General features: G+C 40.7%; 1 protein-coding gene across 2 annotated transcripts in view; it reads left to right on the top strand.

Moving 5' to 3' along the window:
* The window catches only part of ankrd27 (ankyrin repeat domain 27 (VPS9 domain)), a 98627-nt gene extending 78811 nt beyond the window's left edge, over positions 1–19816 (top strand). For both annotated transcript variants that reach the window (XM_041192033.1, XM_041192034.1), the window contains 4 exons: positions 3699–3813; positions 4197–4284; positions 6935–7007; positions 18906–19816. In XM_041192033.1, coding sequence (XP_041047967.1) covers positions 3699–3813; positions 4197–4284; positions 6935–7007; positions 18906–19244 — 615 coding nt within the window. In that variant the 3' untranslated portion in view covers positions 19245–19816. The remainder of the gene's footprint in view (positions 1–3698; positions 3814–4196; positions 4285–6934; positions 7008–18905) is intronic.
* The last annotated feature ends 425 nt before the right edge of the window (positions 19817–20241 follow it).

Below are 20241 nucleotides of genomic sequence, written 5' to 3'. Positions count from 1 at the left end.
CAAATGTTTCTTTTTCAAATGTACAACCAATTCCCTTTGGAAGTTACCATTGAATTTGTTAATGGGAAATGATTTATGATTTACAGGGTGTGGTGGAGGCAGGGGTCACTGAATATTTTTAAGACAGGTAGATAGGTTCTTGACAACACGGGAGCCAAAAGTTATCTGGTGTTGGTGGAATGTGGAGTTGAGACGAAATTCAGATCAGCCATGCTCTTACTGAATGGCGGAGCATGCTCGAGGGGCCGAATTCATACGTAATAATAAAGCTATTCAGAGGAACCAATGCCTGTGTATTCCTTTGACATGCTTCAAGTACAGACAAACAATAAGTACCCTTTGCATTTTCAGAAAGTAGTGGCTAGTCCACGTTTAAAAAGGAATGCGGATGACGAGTTTCAGAAGGAATGTGGAGAAGAACTAGTTATATTCTAAGCCCTATTTTCTCTTCTCATCCAGTTATAATATTTTTAAAAAAGATCTTGCATCTGCTTATAGTTTCTGTCTATGAAACCTTACTTGTCATATTTTTATCGCACTTTTAAATTCTAATGTCCACATGAACAATGGAAACTGCTGGTGTAAACTTGTGTTGTGATTGCACCCTGCCACCAGTACTGTCACAGTTTTATCTCAATTTTGCACCTTCCAGCACGTCAGTCTGTACTGCAAAGAAACTTCTCTGTTCCAAGCGACTCTGCTTCCCAAATTGATGTATGTTTTGCTATTTGCTATTTATTTATATGAATTATCGTTCAAAACAGGAAAATGTAAATGAAAAGACCAGACCAAAATCAATTACTAATGCAAGGGGATCAGATGAAAACCAGTTACTGACTGATGGGGTAATATTTTGAATTATTTGTTGGAAATTGGAAGAAATAAATTTCATACTTTATTAAATATTAGCAAAATCTATGCTAGTCCATTAATTTGATTTCATTGTTCATGACATTTTTCACTTTCTGTCCTTCCAAAGCAAAAATATTCTTCACACAGTATACACCATGTGTTGAATTTGGTCCAATTCTGGATTTTCTTTTCTAGACATACTGAAAAAATCCATTTTTATAAAAATTCCTCTCTTTGGGCTTGTCATTTGACATTAGTTTCAGATTGAAAGGTTGCCAATGCAAAGCAGTTCACTGGCAAAAGTGCGCACACCTGAGAAATTGTACAGCCATAGTTTATTGGATTTTGACTAAAGCTGGCTTGAAATTCAATTCTAAGAACAAATTAGAATTGGGTAAGTGGCGCTGGTCAGGGACTCGGCATTCATCAGTTTTTTAAGAAAAAGGACAGATAACCTTGACTAGAATATCTATTGATCATGAAAATTCATATATATATATATATATATATATATATATGAATCTTTGCAGCAAATCTTATTTGTAGATTTAATTTACTATGTACTCCATTTATGAAAATAAGTCCAGGGATTCTTTACTGCACATCTGGTTGTACCAAATTTAAATTGGATCTTGTATGTTGAATCATTAAATATGAATATTGCACTGCAGGGTTGTTTTTCTGTTACACAGTGGTATTATACTATGCTGTCAGCAGTTGGTAAATTGACTAATTTATTTTCCTTTTCATTTTATAGTGTTTGATAACTCAAAAATGTTTCAGAGGCTGTATCAGAAACATTGCATATCATTGTGGTGTAGGCTAGGATTGAATTATTTATTGCCAATGCACTGCTAACCTAAGATTTTAGCTTTTAGGTTCTTATAAATGTTTTGTTTCAATAGTAAATCTTTTTTGGCGTGCATCGTGTCAGTACTGTTTCTAGGCAACTGGCAACCCGTTTTAGCAATTGTTAATTAATTTAATCACTCAGTCTACCAGATTTAGATTCCAGTTTCCAGAATTTGAACATATAGCAGAACTGTCATTCCATTACAAGACTCCATTACGAGAATTTCAGTTTGTGTGTTGTTCAGTATTTAAAGATTTCCATTTATGGCTGATGGGGCTCAATGTAGAGAAGTGTGAAATTATCTATTTTACATACAAGAAAGACAAACAAATATTATCTCCCATATTCCTACTAAAAATTATCTTAGAATTTTATGTGTACTACATGACATTGGTTACTAATTGGTTGGGAGTTGGAGATAAGAATGTGGGATAGGGGGAGATGATGGTTAAAGGGAATGTTTCCTGGTGGGATATGAGATTGATGCTCACTCGGGAACTAAAGCCTAGTATCTGGGCACAAAAAATAATGAAAAGGGCTAATAGAATGTTGGCCTTCTAAGGGGAGGTTAGAATACAAAAGTGAGGATGTGATGCTTCATTTGTATATATCTGGCTTGATGTTAAACTATTTGAAAATGCTACTTTGAAGCATGCTGGGATGTTTTACCTTGTTAAAGGCCCTACATAAATGCAAGTTATTATTGATAAGGGTGAAATTATGAAGACAGGTTGCTTAATCTTGCATTCCCTTGTGCTTGAAAGGTTGAGGGGTGATCTAATCGAAGTCTTTAAAGTTGCAAAGGAATTTCATATGGGGCAACAGGGTACCCACCCCCCCCCCTCTCTGTTGGGGGGATGTGCGGAAGTGGGCACGGGCGGGCAGGTTCCCGATCGGCGCCCCCGAATGGGGGCGCGCTGCCATTTTACGTGGGTAGCCAATTAAGGCCTGCCCAGCGTGATGGCTGCTCAGATGCATGTGAAAGAGCGCACAGATCTTCCTGAGGCAAAGTGCTGCCGGGCAAGATAGGTGGAAGTTGTAAAAATTTTTGGAAGTGTACAAAAGAAATTCCTGACGTCCCCTCATGTGACACTGTCACATGAGCTGGGACATGTCAATTTCTTTTATTTCGACATTTTATAAACATTTTAAATCCCTCATGAAACCTCATCCCGCCTGTGGATGAGGTTTCATGTTTTTTTTTTTGAAGGCCGCCTGGGCTCTTTGCCTGCCCGCCAGCCTTAAGGTTGGACAGGCAGGTCCATTAATTGGCTTAATTACTTTTTTAAAGACCTTAAGTGATTGTTGACTGTTTGGCACTCTGCTGCATGCCTACCGAACTGAAAATCTAAATGATGTGGGGTGACGTCAGGGGGACGTGCCCGATGTCAACTCTGCGTCATTTTACGCATCGGTGTCAGCCCTGCCACCTCCCCTCCCCCACTCGCCGACCAGAAAATGCAGCCCATGGAAGATTCAGATAAACTATTTCCTTTGGTGGGAACATCCAGAACAAAGGGACACAAACTTAGGCTATTTAATCATGAAATTAGAAAGCACTTTCACACAAAGGGTAGGGCAAACCTGGAAAACCATTTCCCAAAAAGGCTGCGGGTGCTAGGCCATTTGAAATTTTCAGGACTTCAGATTGATGGATTATTGTCAGGCAAGCGTATCAAAGGATATAGAGAAAAGATGGGCAAATGGAGCTGAGGTACAAATCAGCCATGATCCACTTGAATGGCAGAGGGTCTGAATGATCTCCTCCTTGTTTCTATGTTCGTATGTTCTTCTTAGTCCATATCAATATTACAGTGCAGTAAAGCTATTCCTTGTGCCTGTGTCAGTGTAAAAAATGTTGTTACAGGAGACAGATTTCTTGCATTTAAAATATGGCTAAATCCAGATTAAATGAAGATTGATTTGATTCTGAAGATTTGTACATAAGCAGAAGAAATTGCATATAATTTTGTTTTCTGCTTTACCTGCCCAGAATGTAGAGATTCTGAAAATCCTAGAAACAGTATCTGCTCCAGGAACTGAAGAGGATGGTATATTCAGACTAAATGCTGCTCGGAAACCAATGCCTACTGATATCAAAATGAAATGTAAGAAGTTTATCTTGATTTATCATTAGATTGTTTTGGACTGCAACTTAATTTTTAAGATTTTCTTAAACCCTTTGCTGGTTTGCTGATCCTACTGGAGTTGTGGTTTGGATCCTATATTTGACAGCAGTGTCCCTGCGTCAGGAATGGGAAAAATTGACCAAGGTTCCCACAGATGGAAGATCTTGTGTGTGAGCATCAGGTGAGGACAGAATTGGGCTTAGCTGTGATATCTCAAAGCTGAATAGCCAGAGGGTGACTGCCACTTATAGGGCTGTATTCCAATAAAGGAATGCTGCCTTTAGGAAAGGGAAGAAAATTGAAAATGAAAATTATATTAGCCGGTTTCTCTTTTAGTACAAGAAATTTCCTTTGCTTTTCAGCTGATGCTTTTGTTAAGAAGCTAGAAGTGATTGACGAACCCAACAGTATAAGGATCCAACTTGTGCAGTCTATTCATAAATTTAATAAGTAAGTAAAACACTAATGTGGAGGAAATGTTGTTTCAAGATGGGTGCAATTAACTGCTGCTGGCTGTTATCAATGCCAGATTTAATTCAGTTAGGTTACTTTTGATCTGTGTAATCTTTTGTAGAGAATGTTTTCTGGATTTTTCTGAAGTGGTAAAGCTTACAGTGAAGTGTACCTTTTCAAATATGTGAAATTATCTAGGATGGGAATACTTAAAAAGTGGGAATGAAGGGGTAAAAACATATATATATATATATATATATATATATATATAAAAGATAAAAACAAAAAACTGCGGATGCTGGAAATCCGAAACAAAAACAGAATTATCTGGAAAAACTCAGCAGGTCTGGCAGCATTGGCGGAGAAGAAAAGAGTTGACGTTTCGAGTCCTCATGATCCTTCAACAGAACTGGTTCTGTTGAAGGGTCGTGGGTATGAAGGGGTGCCTGCTTTTGAAGTCCAAACCAAATAGTTGCCAATTTTTGTAAGTTATTCCTGATTGGCTGGTTCATAAATGCGCAATTTGTTATATTGATTTTAGATTGTAACTTATATTTTGTAAGTTATAAGGAAGTTAACATTGTAATTATTTATAAGCTACATTACATTTAGAAGTCTTTAAAATGTATGCAATTCTCCATAACTTAGCACCAAATTTAGCATTATGCCTAACTGCTCCTATTTCTGAAAAAGAATAAGGAGCCTAATTCTTACTCTTCAATTTCTGAACCAGCCAATTAGCACACAAAAACTAGATATCACTTCGAACATGTCTTGAGCCTCAATTTATGCATCGCTGTGCAGCATTGTACCCCACATCTTAGGTCACTTGCTGGAGTTTTGGATTTAATTCTTTAGCAGTACATCAGTGTTACTTTTATGTCACAGCATTGGCATTAATTTGGTGGCTTTTTGAGCAGATTTATAGTCCCAAATGTGCAGTATAAAACATGATGTGCACAATTGTACTTAAAAATACCGAGAAGTCTTTTTGAAAGTTATAGTCTTATAATGGTAAGAATGTGTATTGGCAACAGTATAAAATACAACAGTGCAAAGGCACACTAAAAATTAAAAATTTTGAAATTAAAACTAACTTTGATACACTGTATCATTATTCATATTTGATGTGTTTATATTCTTTTTGACCACTGAAAGATTGTACCAGCATTTAGAAGCTGGTGAGCTATGCATATGTTTGAGCATGTATGTGCGAGAAACGTGGCATCTCCAACTTCACAATTGTGTGACTAAGCAGTGAAATCTGCTTCATACACAGTTGGGATAAATTTTCAGTTCTTCTGCAGAATATCGAGGTCAGAGCTGACCTTTTAAGTGGAGTCACAGAAAATCTGTATGTTCACATTGTTACAAATCACATTCTGTCAGCGGATACAGGCTGGCTTTGTCATGGTAAAATTTCTATTGTATGTTTCCTTGGGATTTAGATCATGTAAGGGAACGGTGACTTAAAAGAAGCAGTACTGTCTGATGTATCCTGCTATTGGTTCTTTCTACTATAAAGCATATGGGGCTAAAAATTAATTCATTCAAAAAAAAGGTTAAGATTGTTTTGATATTCTTGGGTTATTGTATGTGATGATCATGAGCCCTCCATTGAGCAGAAATGGGCCGATAATGGTCCAAAAATCATTGTGCAGCAAATACCACTTTGTTCTCGCTGCTATTTTTGACCATTCCTGGTGACAGGTGGCCAGAGAGCCTGCCTGTTTCGGCAGGGGACTATTTTCAATATTGGAGTTTATGTCATTTGTGGCGCCTAATACAATTTTCAAGTACCAAAGGGTGGGCATGTGTCACATATACTCCACCCATTGGTACCAGCGTTCAGTTGCCTAATCAGCTAATCAGGATCTGAGAAAATGTAGCTGAAAACCTTGGAACTCACTATGGCCCATCTGTGTCCCCCCAGTCCTTTACTTCCAGCTTGACTCTGTGGAGGAGCTACTGGATTTTGTGATTACTCACTGGTTCAGTGCTCACAGCTATCCAATCAATGATATCAATCCTGAAAATGGCTCGGGTTCTTGAGGACATTAGGCATTGCCCACCCAATGTCAGAACAAAGTGAAAATCACCTTTTGAGATCCGATCATGTACCCTTTGCTGGATTCAATTTTGAAAAGTATTTCTCAGTATATCTTGTTCTAATTAAGTAGTTATGTTACAAATATTCACTCTTCAAGTGGCCTGGTCACCTTCTTGTGAAAGTTGAATCCAGCTGCACAAAATATTACCAGTAATCTGAAATGCACTGGAGGGTTTTCTGTTCGATCCCTGGGTTCACTACAGATTAACTAGGTCTTTGAAAGGTAAATGTATATTTTGTGCTATAAGGTGCGAGCACTTGGTTGCATGAATGGTTTGCAACAATTAACCTGGTAAAATTATCTAGAATAAAATCCAAAAATGGAGGAACAGGAAAGGAGAAAAACATTAATTTAAAAAGTAAGTGTTCCATTACTCAAGAAGCAAGCGGATGGCAGTAAGATTAGTGTTACTGTAAGAATGAATTCAAATTGGATGGAGGGTCATTTTTTTTAAAAAAAAGTATCTGTCTTGTCTTGAATGCAACTGTGTTTCTTTAAGACTATTAAAGTTATTTTGGTTAAATACTTGTCTGCAGATCCAAGAATTTAAGGAAGACTGTGACGAGGGATAAAAGCATCCCTAAATTTGATGAACACTTAATCCATCAGGTATGAAACCTAACGAGATTAATCTTATTGGATAATTATAAAAAATCATTAAGTCATTTGATGCAAACTAATGAACTTCCACAATGTGTAAATTTATGCTGTTGATGAATTCATAAAAAGTGTTGACAACACACAAATGGACCATCCACCCAATAGACACATGTTTGTGTTTATCATCAATGTGAGCCTCCTCCTACCCTCTATCATGAAGAGTGGTTGAGAGGGCTAGATCAAGAGTTCCACATTCTACCACCCTCTGGGTAAATAAGTTTCTTCTGAATTCCCTACTAAAATTATTGGTGAATATCTTATATTTATGTCCCCAAATAGAAATAGAGGCTTCTTCTGTATATCTACCTTATCAAACTCTTTCATAAGCTTGAAGACCCTTTTCCAATCACCATGTCTTTTTTTCCAGAGAAAAGAGACTCAGCTTGTTCAATCTTTCCTGATAGGAATAACATCTTGGTTCTGGTATAATTCTATTAAATCTTTATTGCACCTTACCCAGTGCCTTGATATCCTTTTTAAAACATTGAGATCAGAACTGTTAATAATGCTCTATCCAAGGTTTTAGACAAGTTTGACACAACTTCTCTGATTTTCAATTCGATACCTTTAGCCACTGTGAACTAGACTGTAAATAGTATTGGGGCTATCACTCAGCCTGATACTAGCCTGGGTTTTGAAGGCATCTGTTTCAAATCTCAAGACATTTTGCAGTCATATCATAAAGCAGTTGCAAGATTGTGATGAAGTTTTTTGGACACCCAAATCTTTGGAGCACAATCCACAGAGCCTTGCAATTTATTGGATTGAAGAGTTCCTGGTGTTGTACTCAACATTTTTCTTGGATTTATCTAGCAACAAAGAGGTTCCACTGGAAGGTCTAAAGTCACAGTGTGTCTCTGGGAGGATTTCCTAGGCGATTCAGGAGAATGTGTATCAGGATTTCCTGTGCTATGGATATGAGGGACATAAATAGTTTCCACAGCATGATTTATCTCCCTTTCTGAAGAGAGTTACAATTGTCACATCCCTGAAGTCTTTTTCCTCCCAAATCTGTAGGATGAGTGCATGGAGATTTGATGTGATCAAAAGCCCACCAGCTTTGAAGGCCTCAGCGGAATGCCATCAGGTTTTGTTGCTTTTCATCCATTTGATTGCTTGTTGCAGCTCTCCCATCGGTGGTGGTTCACCCATGGATCCTACCACAGGGTACTTGGGGATAGCCTGGAGAGTATAAGCTGCTGCAGTGGAATAATGGTTGCGTTGTGCCAGAGTTGATGGATGGCATTGTCACCCTTAGAAGAGAAATACCATCCTTTCAGTGAAAGGCATTTTGTCCATTTGACCTTGGTCTATAGATGGCCAAGGTAGCTGCAAAAAAAACTTTGCATGCCATGATGCGTATTGTTGGATCAACCCTGGTTTCTCTTTTCACCACATGTTTTTTTTATGGAAGATAAAGAACAGAAAGTGCTGGAAAAACTCAGCAGGTCTGGCAGCAGCTGTGGAGAGAGAAAGAGAGTTAACGTTTTGAGTCCGTATGACTCTTCAGAGCAACTCTGAAGAAGTCATACGGACTCAAAACATTAACTCTGTCTTTCTCTTCACAGATGCTGCCAGACCTGCTGAGTTGTTCCAGCATTTTCTGTTTTTATTTCAGATTTCCAGCATCTGCAATATTTTGTTTTTATTCTTTATTTTTCAGCCTTGAACTGTTAGAATGCTACCTTCTTGACTTGAGACCTTAGGTTGTTTCGCTAGGCAGTGACGCCTACTAATTTTTCTTCTGGGAAGTCTCAGTTCAGGATCATTTTCACTGAACCTGCCCTGGTGACAGTGATGTTGGACAAAGGAGTCTAGTGCAGCTGACTTAATGTGATCCCACTGTTCTGGAATTGAGTTGTGTGAGAAGATTTTCCAGATTGGTCATGACTACACTTGTAATTCCTCTCTTTGGTTGGGCTGCTTTAGAGCTGAGACATTGATCTTCCTCTTGGACTTTTGGGTCTTATCTTGATGCTAGGTGGATATTTATCACTGACTGAACACGTCAATGATCCATCTAACATGCATGGATCAAGTGATACAGACTTCAGTCAGATCTTTGACTCAATAAGCAATGATAATCCAGGAGGTGCCAGTGCTTTGATCTAGGATGCCACCATGCAATTTTGTGTTTGTCCTTCTGGCAGAAGAGGGTGTTTTTTATAACGAGACCATGCTGAATATACTTTGTCTGCAGGACGACATTATTGCTCTCCAGACATTGGAGTCACTGCTAACCCTGACATTAAAGTCACCTAGACAGATGATCTTTTCTCCTTTTGGGGTGGCAGTGAGGACCTCATCAAAGTTAGAATAGAATTCTTCCTTTTTTATTCATTCACGGGATGTGGGCTTCATTGGCTGGGCCAACATTTATTGCCCATCTCTAGTTGCCCTTGAGAAGGTGGTGGTGAGCTGCCTCCTTGAACTACTGCAGTCCATGTAGTGCAGGTACACCCACAGTGCTGTTAGGAAGGGAGTTCCAGGATGTTGACCCAGTGACAGTGAAGAAACAGCCATATATTTCCACGTCAGGATGGTGAGTGACTTGGAGGGGAACTTCCAGGTGGTGGTGTTCCCATCTATCTGATTCCCTTGTCCTTCTAGATGGTAATGGTTGTGGGTTTGGAAGGTGCTGTCGAAGGAGCCTTGGTGAATTCCTGCAATGCACCTTGTAGATGGTACACACTGCTGTTACTGTGTGTTGGTGGTGGAGGGTGTGAATGTTTGTTTGTGGGTGTGGTGCCAATCAAGCGGGCTGCTTTGTCCTGGACGGTGTCAAGCTTCTTGAGTGTTGTGGGAGCTGCACTCATCCAGGCAAGTGGGGAGTATTCCATCTTACTCCTGACTTGTGCCTTGTAGATTGTGGACAGGCTTTGGGGAGTAAGGAGGTGGGTTTTATTCGTCACACGGTTCCTAGCCTCTGACCTGCTCTTGTAGCTACAGTATTTATATGGCTAGTTCAGTTCAGTCTCTGGTCAATGGTAACCCCCAGGATGTTGATAGTGGGGGATTCAGTGATGATAATGCCATTGAACATGAAGGGGTGATGGTTGGATTCTTCCTTGTTGGAAATGGTCATTGCCTGACACTTGTGTGATGGGAATGTTACTTGCCATTTGTCAGCCCAAGCCAGGATATTGTCCTGGTCTTGCTGCATTTGGACATGGACTACTTCAGTATCTGAGGAGTCGTAAATGGTGATGAACATCATGCAATCGCCAGCAAACACCCCCACTTCTGACCTTATGATGGAAGGAAGGTCATTGATGAAGCAGCTGAAGATGGTTGGGCTGAGGACACTACCCTGAGGAACTCCTGTGGTGATGTCCTGGAGCTGAGATGACTGACCTCCAACAACCACAACCATCTTCCTTTATGCTAGGTATGACTCCAACCAGCGGAGAGTTTTCCCCGTGATTCCCATTGACTCCAGTTTTGCAAAGGCTCCTTGAAGCCGCACTATGTCAAATGTGGCTTTGATGTCAAGGACAGTCACTCTCACCTCGGGAGTTCAACTCTTTTGTCCATGTTTGAACCAAGGCTGTAATGAGGTCAGGAGCTGAGTGGCCCTGGCGGAACCCAAACTGGGCGTCAGTGAGCAGGTTATTGCTAAGCAAATGCTGATTGATAGCACTGTTGATGACCCCTTCCATTACTTTACTGATGATGGAGAATGGGCGGTAATTGGCTGGGTCAGATTTGTCCTGCTTTTTGTGTACAAGACATACCTGGGCAGTATAGCCAGTTAGATTCCAGTGTTGTAGCTGTGCTGGAAAAGCTTGGCTAGGGGCGTGGCAAATTCTGGAGCACTAGTCTTCAGTACTATTGCCAGAATATTGTCAGGGCCCATAGCCTTTGCAGTATTCAGTGCCTTCAGTCGTTTCTTGTTATCATGTGGAGTGAATCAAATTGGCTGAAGACTGGCATCTGTGATGCTGGGGACCTCCGGAGGAGGCCGAGATGAATCATCCACTCAGCACTTCTAGCTGTAGATTGTAGTAAATGCTTCAGCCTTATCTTTTGCACTGATGTGCTGGACTCCTCCATCATTGAGGATGGGGATATTTATGGACCCTCCTCCTCCAGTGAGTTGTTTAATTGTCCACCACCATTCGCAGCTGGATGTGGCAGGACTGCAGAGCTTAGATCTGATCCATTGGTTGTGGGATTGCTTAGCTCTGTCTATCACATGCTGTTTGGCATGCAAGTAGTCCTGTGTTTTGGTTTCACCAGTTTGAAGCCTCATTTTTAGGTATGCCTGGCACTGCTCCTGACATGCTCTCCTGCACTCTTCATTGAACCAGGGTTGATCCCTCTGGCTTGATGGTAATGGTAGAGTGTGGTATATGCCAGGTCAGGAGGTTACAGATTGTGGTTGTATACAATTTTGCTGCCGCTGATGGCTCACAGCACCTCATGGATGCCCTGTCTTGAGTTGCTAGATCTGTTTGAAATCTATCCCATTTAGTATGGTGGTAGTGCCACACAACACGATGGAGGGTATCCTCAATGTGGAGGTGGGACTTCGTCTCCACAGTGATTGTGCAGTGGTCACTCTTACCAATACTGTCAAGAACAGATGCATCTGCAGCAGGCAAGTTGGTGAGGATGAAGTCAAGTATGTTTTTCCCTCTTGTTGATTCCCTCACCAACTACTGCAGACCTAGTCCAGCAGCTATGTCATTTCGGACTCGGCCAGCTTGGTCAGTAGTGGCGCTACCGAGCCACTCTTGGTGATGGACATTGAAGTCCCCCACCTAGAGTACATTCTGCGCCCTTGTCATCCTTGGTGCTTCCTCCAAGTGGTGTTCAACATGGAGGAGCACTGATTCATCAACTGACGGAGGGCAGGACATGGTAATCAGCAGGAGGTTTCCTTGCCCACGTTTGACCCGATGGCATGAGACTTCATGGGGTCCAGAGTCGATGTTGAGTACTCCCAGGGCAACTCCCTCCCGACTGTATACCACTGTGCTGCCACCTCTGCTTAGCCTGTCTTTCTGGTGGGACAGGACATACCCAGGAATGGTGATGGTGGTGTCTGGGATATTATCTGTAAGGTATGTTTCCGTGAGGATGACAATGTCAGGCTGTTGCTTGACTAGTCTGTGAGACAGCTCTCCCAGTTTTGGCACTAGACCCCAGATGTTAGTAAGGAGGACTTTGCAGGGTCGACAGGGCTGAGATTGCCATTGTCGTTTCCGGCACCTGGGTTGATGCCAGGTGGTCTGTCCAATTTCATTTGTTTTTTTCCTCCGAGTCAAGGGTCGGAGTATAAGCACTGATGATGGTGACGTATTGGTTATGGCCGAGTTGTAGGGGAAGTTACAGAATCTCAGAATTGTTATAGCACAGAAGGGGGCCATTTGGCCCATTGTATCTGTGCTGGCTCTCCGAATGAGCAATTCACCTAGTGCCATACCCCATTATCCTACACATTCTTCCTTTTCATATAATATTCAAGACTAAATTGAATTGCTTCAATTGAACCTGCCTCCACCACACCCCCTCAGGCAGAGCATTCCAGATCTTAACCACTCGCTGGCTGAAAATGTGTCTGTGTGTGTGTCTGTGTGTGTGTCTGTGTGTGTGTCTGTGTGTGTGTCTGTGTGTGTGTCTGTGTGTGTGTCTGTGTGTGTGTCTGTGTGTGTGTCTGTGTGTGTGTGTGATCATTTTAACATTAAAACATCAAAAAAGTATTTTTTTAAACTCTTGCCAATCTTCCTATGAAGCACAAATAAAGCTTGTTTCTGTTGGTGTCTGTATTTTTCAAGAGGACTTTCTATAACAATGTGTGCCTTACATTTAATTTATAAATGTGCTTAAGGAATGTTACTGTTGAGATAAACACACAATTATTCAAAAATAAACTTTCTTGGAAAAATTTGGAATTTAACATTTTTATTTTCCCCCTTCTGATCAGGTTTTTAAGGATAGACAATGAATGCTACAAGTCTAACCTATTCATAGGAACTCTTGTTTCACAGTTCGGGTCTTTTGGATGCAATATTTGGTGGCACCGTTTTAGCTAGGTTAAGCTTAAATGACTTGAAATAGGCTAATAATCCCTTGCGTTACACCACATATTTTGTGTATTGTAAGACTAAAGTCTAACCCTATATCTTGTATTTCTTCTGAATTAGATTGTCAGATGTTTTACATGTATTCTCCTTAACTGATGTTTAGAGACATGTACAAACATATCCAGCTAATGTGAAAGACTGCAAAATGTAATGAGTATAGAGATGTCCCTATAGCTGTTTCCAGATTACGCATTTTTGCTGTTTATAGAACTGTCTACGCTTTGAAGAAATGGATATGACTGAACAGGCTTCAGATGGAGGTGTTCTGGTCATACTGATGAAGTAAAGGAAAGTTATAAAGCATTTGTAAAAGGAATCAGAGGACTTATAAGGACTTATATCCTAGAATTTCTATAAGAATTTTTTGATAATACTTAGTTATTATAGGAATTTTTTAGTTTTAATTTTAAATACACACAAATAATAGAAATCTAATTACATTTTCATTTTCACTAGCTTCCAATATCCATCAAACAAAAATAGTTCACCTTGATTGACTCTAATTAGTCCTGACTGCTTAATTTTCTGCATGCTGTTGTCAAGTGTTCTGACCATGTAGCCATTTTCAAATAATTTTCAAGTTATGAAGAAATGTATCACGAGGCCTAACCAAGGATAAGATTAAATGGCATCAGGAGTCAAAACAAATAAACCCATTGAAAGAGCTTTTTTGTAAGGGAAATATTTAGAAGTCTGCAAAACACTAACATTTATGCAGTCCACCATTTAGTTTCTATTGCCTCTCCTCATTCTTCCTACCATAATGCAACATTTTGCACTTCTCTGCATTAAATTGCATCTACCATGTGTCTGCCTGTTTCATCAGATTTGGTTCCTATGAACATATGAATTAGGAGTAGGCCATTCGGCACTTCAAGCCTGCTCTGCCATTCAGTAAGATCTTGGCTGATCTGATTTCAACCTCAACTCCACAATCCTGTCTACCCCTGATCACCTTTCACAGCCCTGCTTATCAAGGGATCTATCTACCTCTGCCTTTAAAATTATTCAAGAACTTTTTTCCTCCATAAGTGATGGAAGCAGAGTTTGAAAGACTCAGGAGACCCTCAGAAAAAATTTCTCCTGCTCTCTGTGAAAAATGAGTCACCCCTTATTTTTAAGCAATGGCCCCTAGGTACTAGATTCTTCCACAAAAGGAAACATCCACTCCACATCCACCTTGTCAAGACCCTTCAGGATCTTTTATGTTTCAATCAAATCACCTCTTATTCTTCTAAACTCCAGTGGATGCAAGCAAAGTCTGTTGTGCCTTTCCTCATAAGACAACCCGTCCGTTCCAGGTGTTAGTATAGTAAACCCTCTCTGTACTACTTCCAACGCATTTACATCCTTCATTAAATAAAGAGTCCAATACCGTACTCCATATGTGGTCCCACCAATGCTGAGTCGGTGGAATTTTCTGCACCTGCCCACCGCTGCCATCTCCCAGTCCTGCCGTAAGTCAATGGACTTCTGGCTGGGGCGCCGTCTCGCCCGTGGCTGGACCTGAAAATCCTGGCCTATAACTGAAGCTTAACCTTTCCACTTTTGTATTCAATCCCCCTAGCAATAAATGACAATATTCTATTAGCTTTCCTAATTACTTGTTGTACCTGCATACTAGCCTTTTGCGATTCATGCACTAGGGACACTTAGATCCCTCTGCATCTCAGAGCTCTGCAATCTCTCACCATTTCCATAATATGCTTCTTTATTTTTCTTGCTTAAGTGGACAATTTCACTTTTTCCCACATTATACTCCATTTACCAGGTCTTTTCCCATTCACTTAATCTATCTATATCCCTTTGTAGCCTTTCACATCTTACTATCCTACCTATCTTTGTGTCACCAGCAAATTTAGCACCATATCCTTGATCCAAGTCATTTATATAAATTGTAAAAAATGTTGGGGCCCCAGCACTGATCCTTGTGTCACCCCGCTCGTTACAGCGCTACATTCTCCTCACAGTTCACATTGCTTCCAAACTTCTTATCATCTGCAAATTTTGCAATTGTGCCCTCTACACCAAGGTCAAGGTCATTAATATACATCAGGAAGAGCTGAGATCCCAATGCTGACCGCTGGGCGACTCCACTATAAACTTTCCTCAAGTCTGAAAAACATCCATTAACCATTATATAAAAACAAAAAAACTACGGATGCTGGAAATCCAAAACAAAAACAGAATTACCTGGAAAAACTCAGCAGGTCTGGCAGCATCGGCGGAGAAGAAAAGAGTTGACATTTCGAGTCCTCATGACCCTTCGACAGAAATTGAGTCAACTCTCTGTTTCCTGTCACTCAGCCAATTTAGAATCCGTGTTGCTACGGACCTTTTATTCCATGAGCTATAACTTTGTTCACAAGTCTGTTGTGCAGCACTCTATCAAATGCCTTTTGGAAGTCCATGTGCACCACATCAACAGTATTACCCTCTAACCCTCGCTGTTACCTCTTCAACCTAAACCTTACGATACAATGATCACTGTCCCCTAAATGTTCTCCTACTGACAACTGATCCGCTCAACACACCTCATTCCAAAGAATCAGGTCCAGTAGTGCTGCCTTTCTGGAACTGGAAACATACTGCTGTAGAAAATTTTTCTGAACATGTTCTAGAAACTCTTTCCCCTCTCTGCCCTTTAACACTATTACTATCCCAGTCTATATTTGGATAATTGCAGTCCCCCAATATAACTATCCCAGAATTGTTGCATCTCTCTAATTTCCTTGCAAATTTGTTCCTCTAAATCTTTCCCACTAGTTGGCGGCCTATAGATTACACCGAGAAATGTAATTGCACCTTTTCTGTCTCTTAGTTCTACTCAAATAGATTCTGTCCTCAATCTCTCTGGGACGACCTCCATCTCCAACACTGCAATGCTCTCCTTTATCAAAATTGCCAATCCCCCCCCCTTTTTCTTCCTTTCCTATCTTTCCTGAACACCCTATATCCAGGAATATTTAGTACCCAGTCCTGCCCTCCTTTGAGCCAGGTCTCTGATATAGTCACAACATCATCTTTCTGCATTTCAGTCTGTGCCTGTACCCCGATAAATACAAAATATTATGGATGCTGAAAATTTGAAACAAAAACAGAAAATGTTGGAAAAACTCAGCAAGTCTGACAGCGTCTGTGGAGAGAGAAACAGAGTTGGCTTTTTGACTCTGTATGGCTCTTCATCAGAGCCTGTACCTATCTGTACCTTGCCAATCTTATTTACCATTCCCCTTGCATTCACATACATGCATAGTAATTCTCATTTAGACTTTATTACTTTCTCCCTTTAATCTGAACCCACCTAATAACTTACATTTCTTACTCTAATGTCTTCTATCTTTCCATGTATCCTGTGCACCTTGGTATTCTTCTGATATTACCTCCTGGTTGCTACACTCCTGCCAAGTTAATTTAAACTCTCCCCAACATCACTAGCAAGGAACTCAGTCCCTTTATTTAGGTGCAAATCATCTGGCTTGTACAAGTCCCACCTCCCCTAGAGCTGGTCCCAATGTTCCATGAATCAAAAGCCCTCCCTCCTGCAACATCTTTCCAGCCACACATTCATCTGCTTTATCTACCAATTTCCTATACTCACTTAGTACTGGGAGTAACGCAGAGATGACTACTTTTGAGGCCCTGTTTGCTAATTTCCTACCTAGCTCCCTAAATTCTGGCTGCAGGACCACATCCCTCTTGCTATCTATGTCGGTGATATCAATGTGGACACGACTTCTGGCTGTTCACCCTCCTCCTTGGGTGCTCTGAAGCCGCTCAGTGACATCCATGACTCTAGGGAGGTAACATACCATTCTGGATTCGCATCTATGGCCTATCAAATCTATCACTATTGCTCTTGCAGTCTTCTTTGTGCCCCTTGTACAGCTGAGCCACCCGTGTATCATGAGTCTTTCATGGATGCACTTCCAGAACTCCCCAGTTGCATCAAAGATCCTATTCTGGTTGGCAAAAGCAACTCCATGGATACAAGGGTTGCTGTCAGCCTTTTCTTTCCAGCAGAGGGTGTATCCCCCTGCTTGTTCCTTCAGCTCCCAGAAAGGTGGGTCTCACTGAGGGTGGCAAAATCAATTTGAAGTTTTGATAACTCGTGATAAGATTGTAGTTGTTCTTCTCCAGATAGTCGCTCTTGAGATTATCCATGAGTGTTCTAACATTCCAAGTTGCAAAATTTAAAGTTTTCTTTCTTTGACCACAAAGATGATGATCCCGCAGAGTGTGGTGCCCCAGCCAAGCGTAAGTGGGACAGCCTATATTTAGGGTACCTTTCTAGGCCCCTCCCCAATTGAGGTCAGCAGAGAGTCTTCTGAAGAGGACTGCTCAGCCACAGATGCTGCTGCCAAAGATACCTCATCAAAGATCAACTTCCCTCTGGTGAGAGTGTTAAATACCGCCTCGATAGAAAACTCTGTAACCTCCGTGCCAAAACTAAACTGGCCACCAAAGACAAGCATGATCTACAGTTTGCAGATGACTGTAGTGTCGTTGCCTACTCTGCACCAGATTTGTAAGCCATTCTTGATCTCTTCAATTCTGCACATGAGAAACTCAGTCTGTCCCTGAATGTTGCCAAAACAAAACTCACATCACCCCATACCTGGTCAGCCAAATATTCCACCTTCCATATATGTTGAAGGAGAGATTCTGGACTCTGGAAACGTTTCATACCTTGGCAGCCACACCTCTCAAAGGCCACCATTGATGAAGAGATCCAACATCAGATCAGCTGCGCCAGCTCAATTTTCTACAAACTATGGCAGCAAGTGTTTGCCAACAAGGACTCCTGCAAGCCAGCAAAACTCCTCGTGTACAGAGCAGTTGTTGTCACCATGCTTCTGTACTGCAGTGAGACCTGGACTGTGTATCAACGACACGAGCACTAGAGAAATTCCATCAGCAATGCCTCCACTACCTCTGGATTCAATGACCATTGAATAAATGCTCATGTCCTTCTTGAAGCAAACTCACAAGCATTGAGACAAAATTGCAAAATCAACGTTGATGGACTGGACACCCTGCCTGAATGGCTGAAAAGCCTCTAGCCCCCACCACCAGGTCCAGTTTTCTCATCTCTCAAATGGCCAGCATTCCAGGGGAGGACAAAGGGAAAGCTTCATAAACACTTGAGCTCTCCTTGAAGAGCGGCAGCATTGACATTAATGACTGGGAGGACCTGCTACTAATTATTCAAAATAGTGACAACTTGTCCACCAAGCTGCATCACACTTTGAGTGACAATGTCTTAATGCTGAGGCAGAGCTGCAGCAGAGAAGGAAAGAAAAGGAAGCAAATCCTGCACTCCAGATCCCACTACCTTGTGTGATATCCTGCCCTATGTGCTCAAAGATCTGTGGCTCAAGAAACTGCCTATTCATCACAGGAAGACCCATGGCAGAAATCTGCGACCCTGAACTGATGTCATCCTCCAAAATAAGCCCAGTTCTTTGTTTGCCTTTTTGTGGCCTTATTAAGCTCCATTGCTACTTTTAATATGTATCTGTACCTCAATCCCTATGTTTGTCTACCCCATTTAGACATTTATTGTCTAAGGAATATGTGGTCTCCTTATTCTTCCTTCAAAGTGTACCACCTCACACTTGATCTGTATTGAAGCTCATTTGCCAATTTCATACCTATTCTGCAAGTTAATAATGCCGTCTTTTATTTGTTTTAAGTTAATAGCCTGACTAATTTATATACATTTGCATTGATTTTTTTTTCTTTGTTGGCCTGACAGTTGGCAATCAAGACTTTTGACAAAAGAAAATTGAAACAAATTGAAACAAAGGACCACAGTGCACCATCATTTTTTAATTCTGAAGTTGGCCTTGAAACTGAAAAAGAAATGCTAATCGCAGCAAACGATATCAAGACTGATTATCCAGGCAAGAGATGCTCAGATTTTACAAACTGTTTACCCTATAAATTGAACGATGTAAATGGCAATACCGAATTTGCGGGGAAGATTGGAGAAGTTTGCAATCATTCACAAAATTCACGAGATTTTGAAACAGGTAGTGCTGCACAAGTGGGCAACCACAAAAATATCAATTTGTTTGGAACCAAAAAATGTTAGTACACAAGTTGCTTAAAAAAAAAAGGCAGCCTCCAAGAAAGTACCTAACATTCAATATGTACACAAAACGGACTGCAATTCTTGGTACCTACTTGAACTGGAGAACTGATCTGCTAAAACTGAAATCTTGAATAAAAATCATCACTAAGTTCAAGTAAAAAGAACATATCCACTGTGAGGTCACAAAGGGGAAAGCACTTAAGACCATATAGATAAATCTATTGCAGTAGCAATATTTTACTTTGCACTTATATAGGGAAATGGAGCTTTGTCCAGAGCTACTTTAGTCATGCATTCTGTATTTTGTGTATGTGGTTGTGTGTATGTAAAAACAAGTCACTCATTGGTTATCGGCAATATGATTTTAACATTAAAACATCAAAAAAGTATTTTTTTAAACTCTTGCCAATCTTCCTATGAAGCACAAATAAACCTTGTTTCTGTTGGTGTCTGTATTTTTCAAGAGGACTTTCTATAACAATGTGTGCCTTATATTTAATTTATAAATGTGCTTAAGGAATGTTACTGTTGAGATAAACACAATTATTCAAAAATAAACTTTCTTGGAAAAATTTGGAATTTAACATTTTTATTTCCCCCCCCCCTCTGATCAGGCTTTTAAGCATAGATGATGAATGCTGTAAGCCTAACCTATTCCATAAGACCATAAGACATAGGAGCAGAAATTAGGCCATTCGGCCCATCAAGTCTGCTCTGCCATTCAATCATGTCTGATAAGTTTCTCAACCCCATTCTCCCACCTTCTCCCAGTAACCTTTGATCCCCTTACCAATCAAGAACCTATCTATCTCGGTCTTAAATATACTCAATGACCTGGCCTCCACAGCCTTCTGTGGCAATGAATTCCACAGATTCACCACTCTCTGGCTAAAGAAGTTTCTCCTCATCTCTGTTCTAAAAGGTCTTTTCCCTTTACTCTAAGGCTGTTCCCTCGGGTCCTAGTCTCTCCTACTAATGGAAACATCTTCCCCACGTC

Source organism: Carcharodon carcharias, chromosome 7 (genome assembly GCF_017639515.1).
Source record: "Carcharodon carcharias isolate sCarCar2 chromosome 7, sCarCar2.pri, whole genome shotgun sequence".
Classification (NCBI taxonomy): Eukaryota; Metazoa; Chordata; class Chondrichthyes; order Lamniformes; family Lamnidae; genus Carcharodon; species Carcharodon carcharias.
The sequence above is the reverse complement of the archived record's forward strand: the minus strand, read 5'-3'. Positions and strand labels throughout refer to the sequence as shown.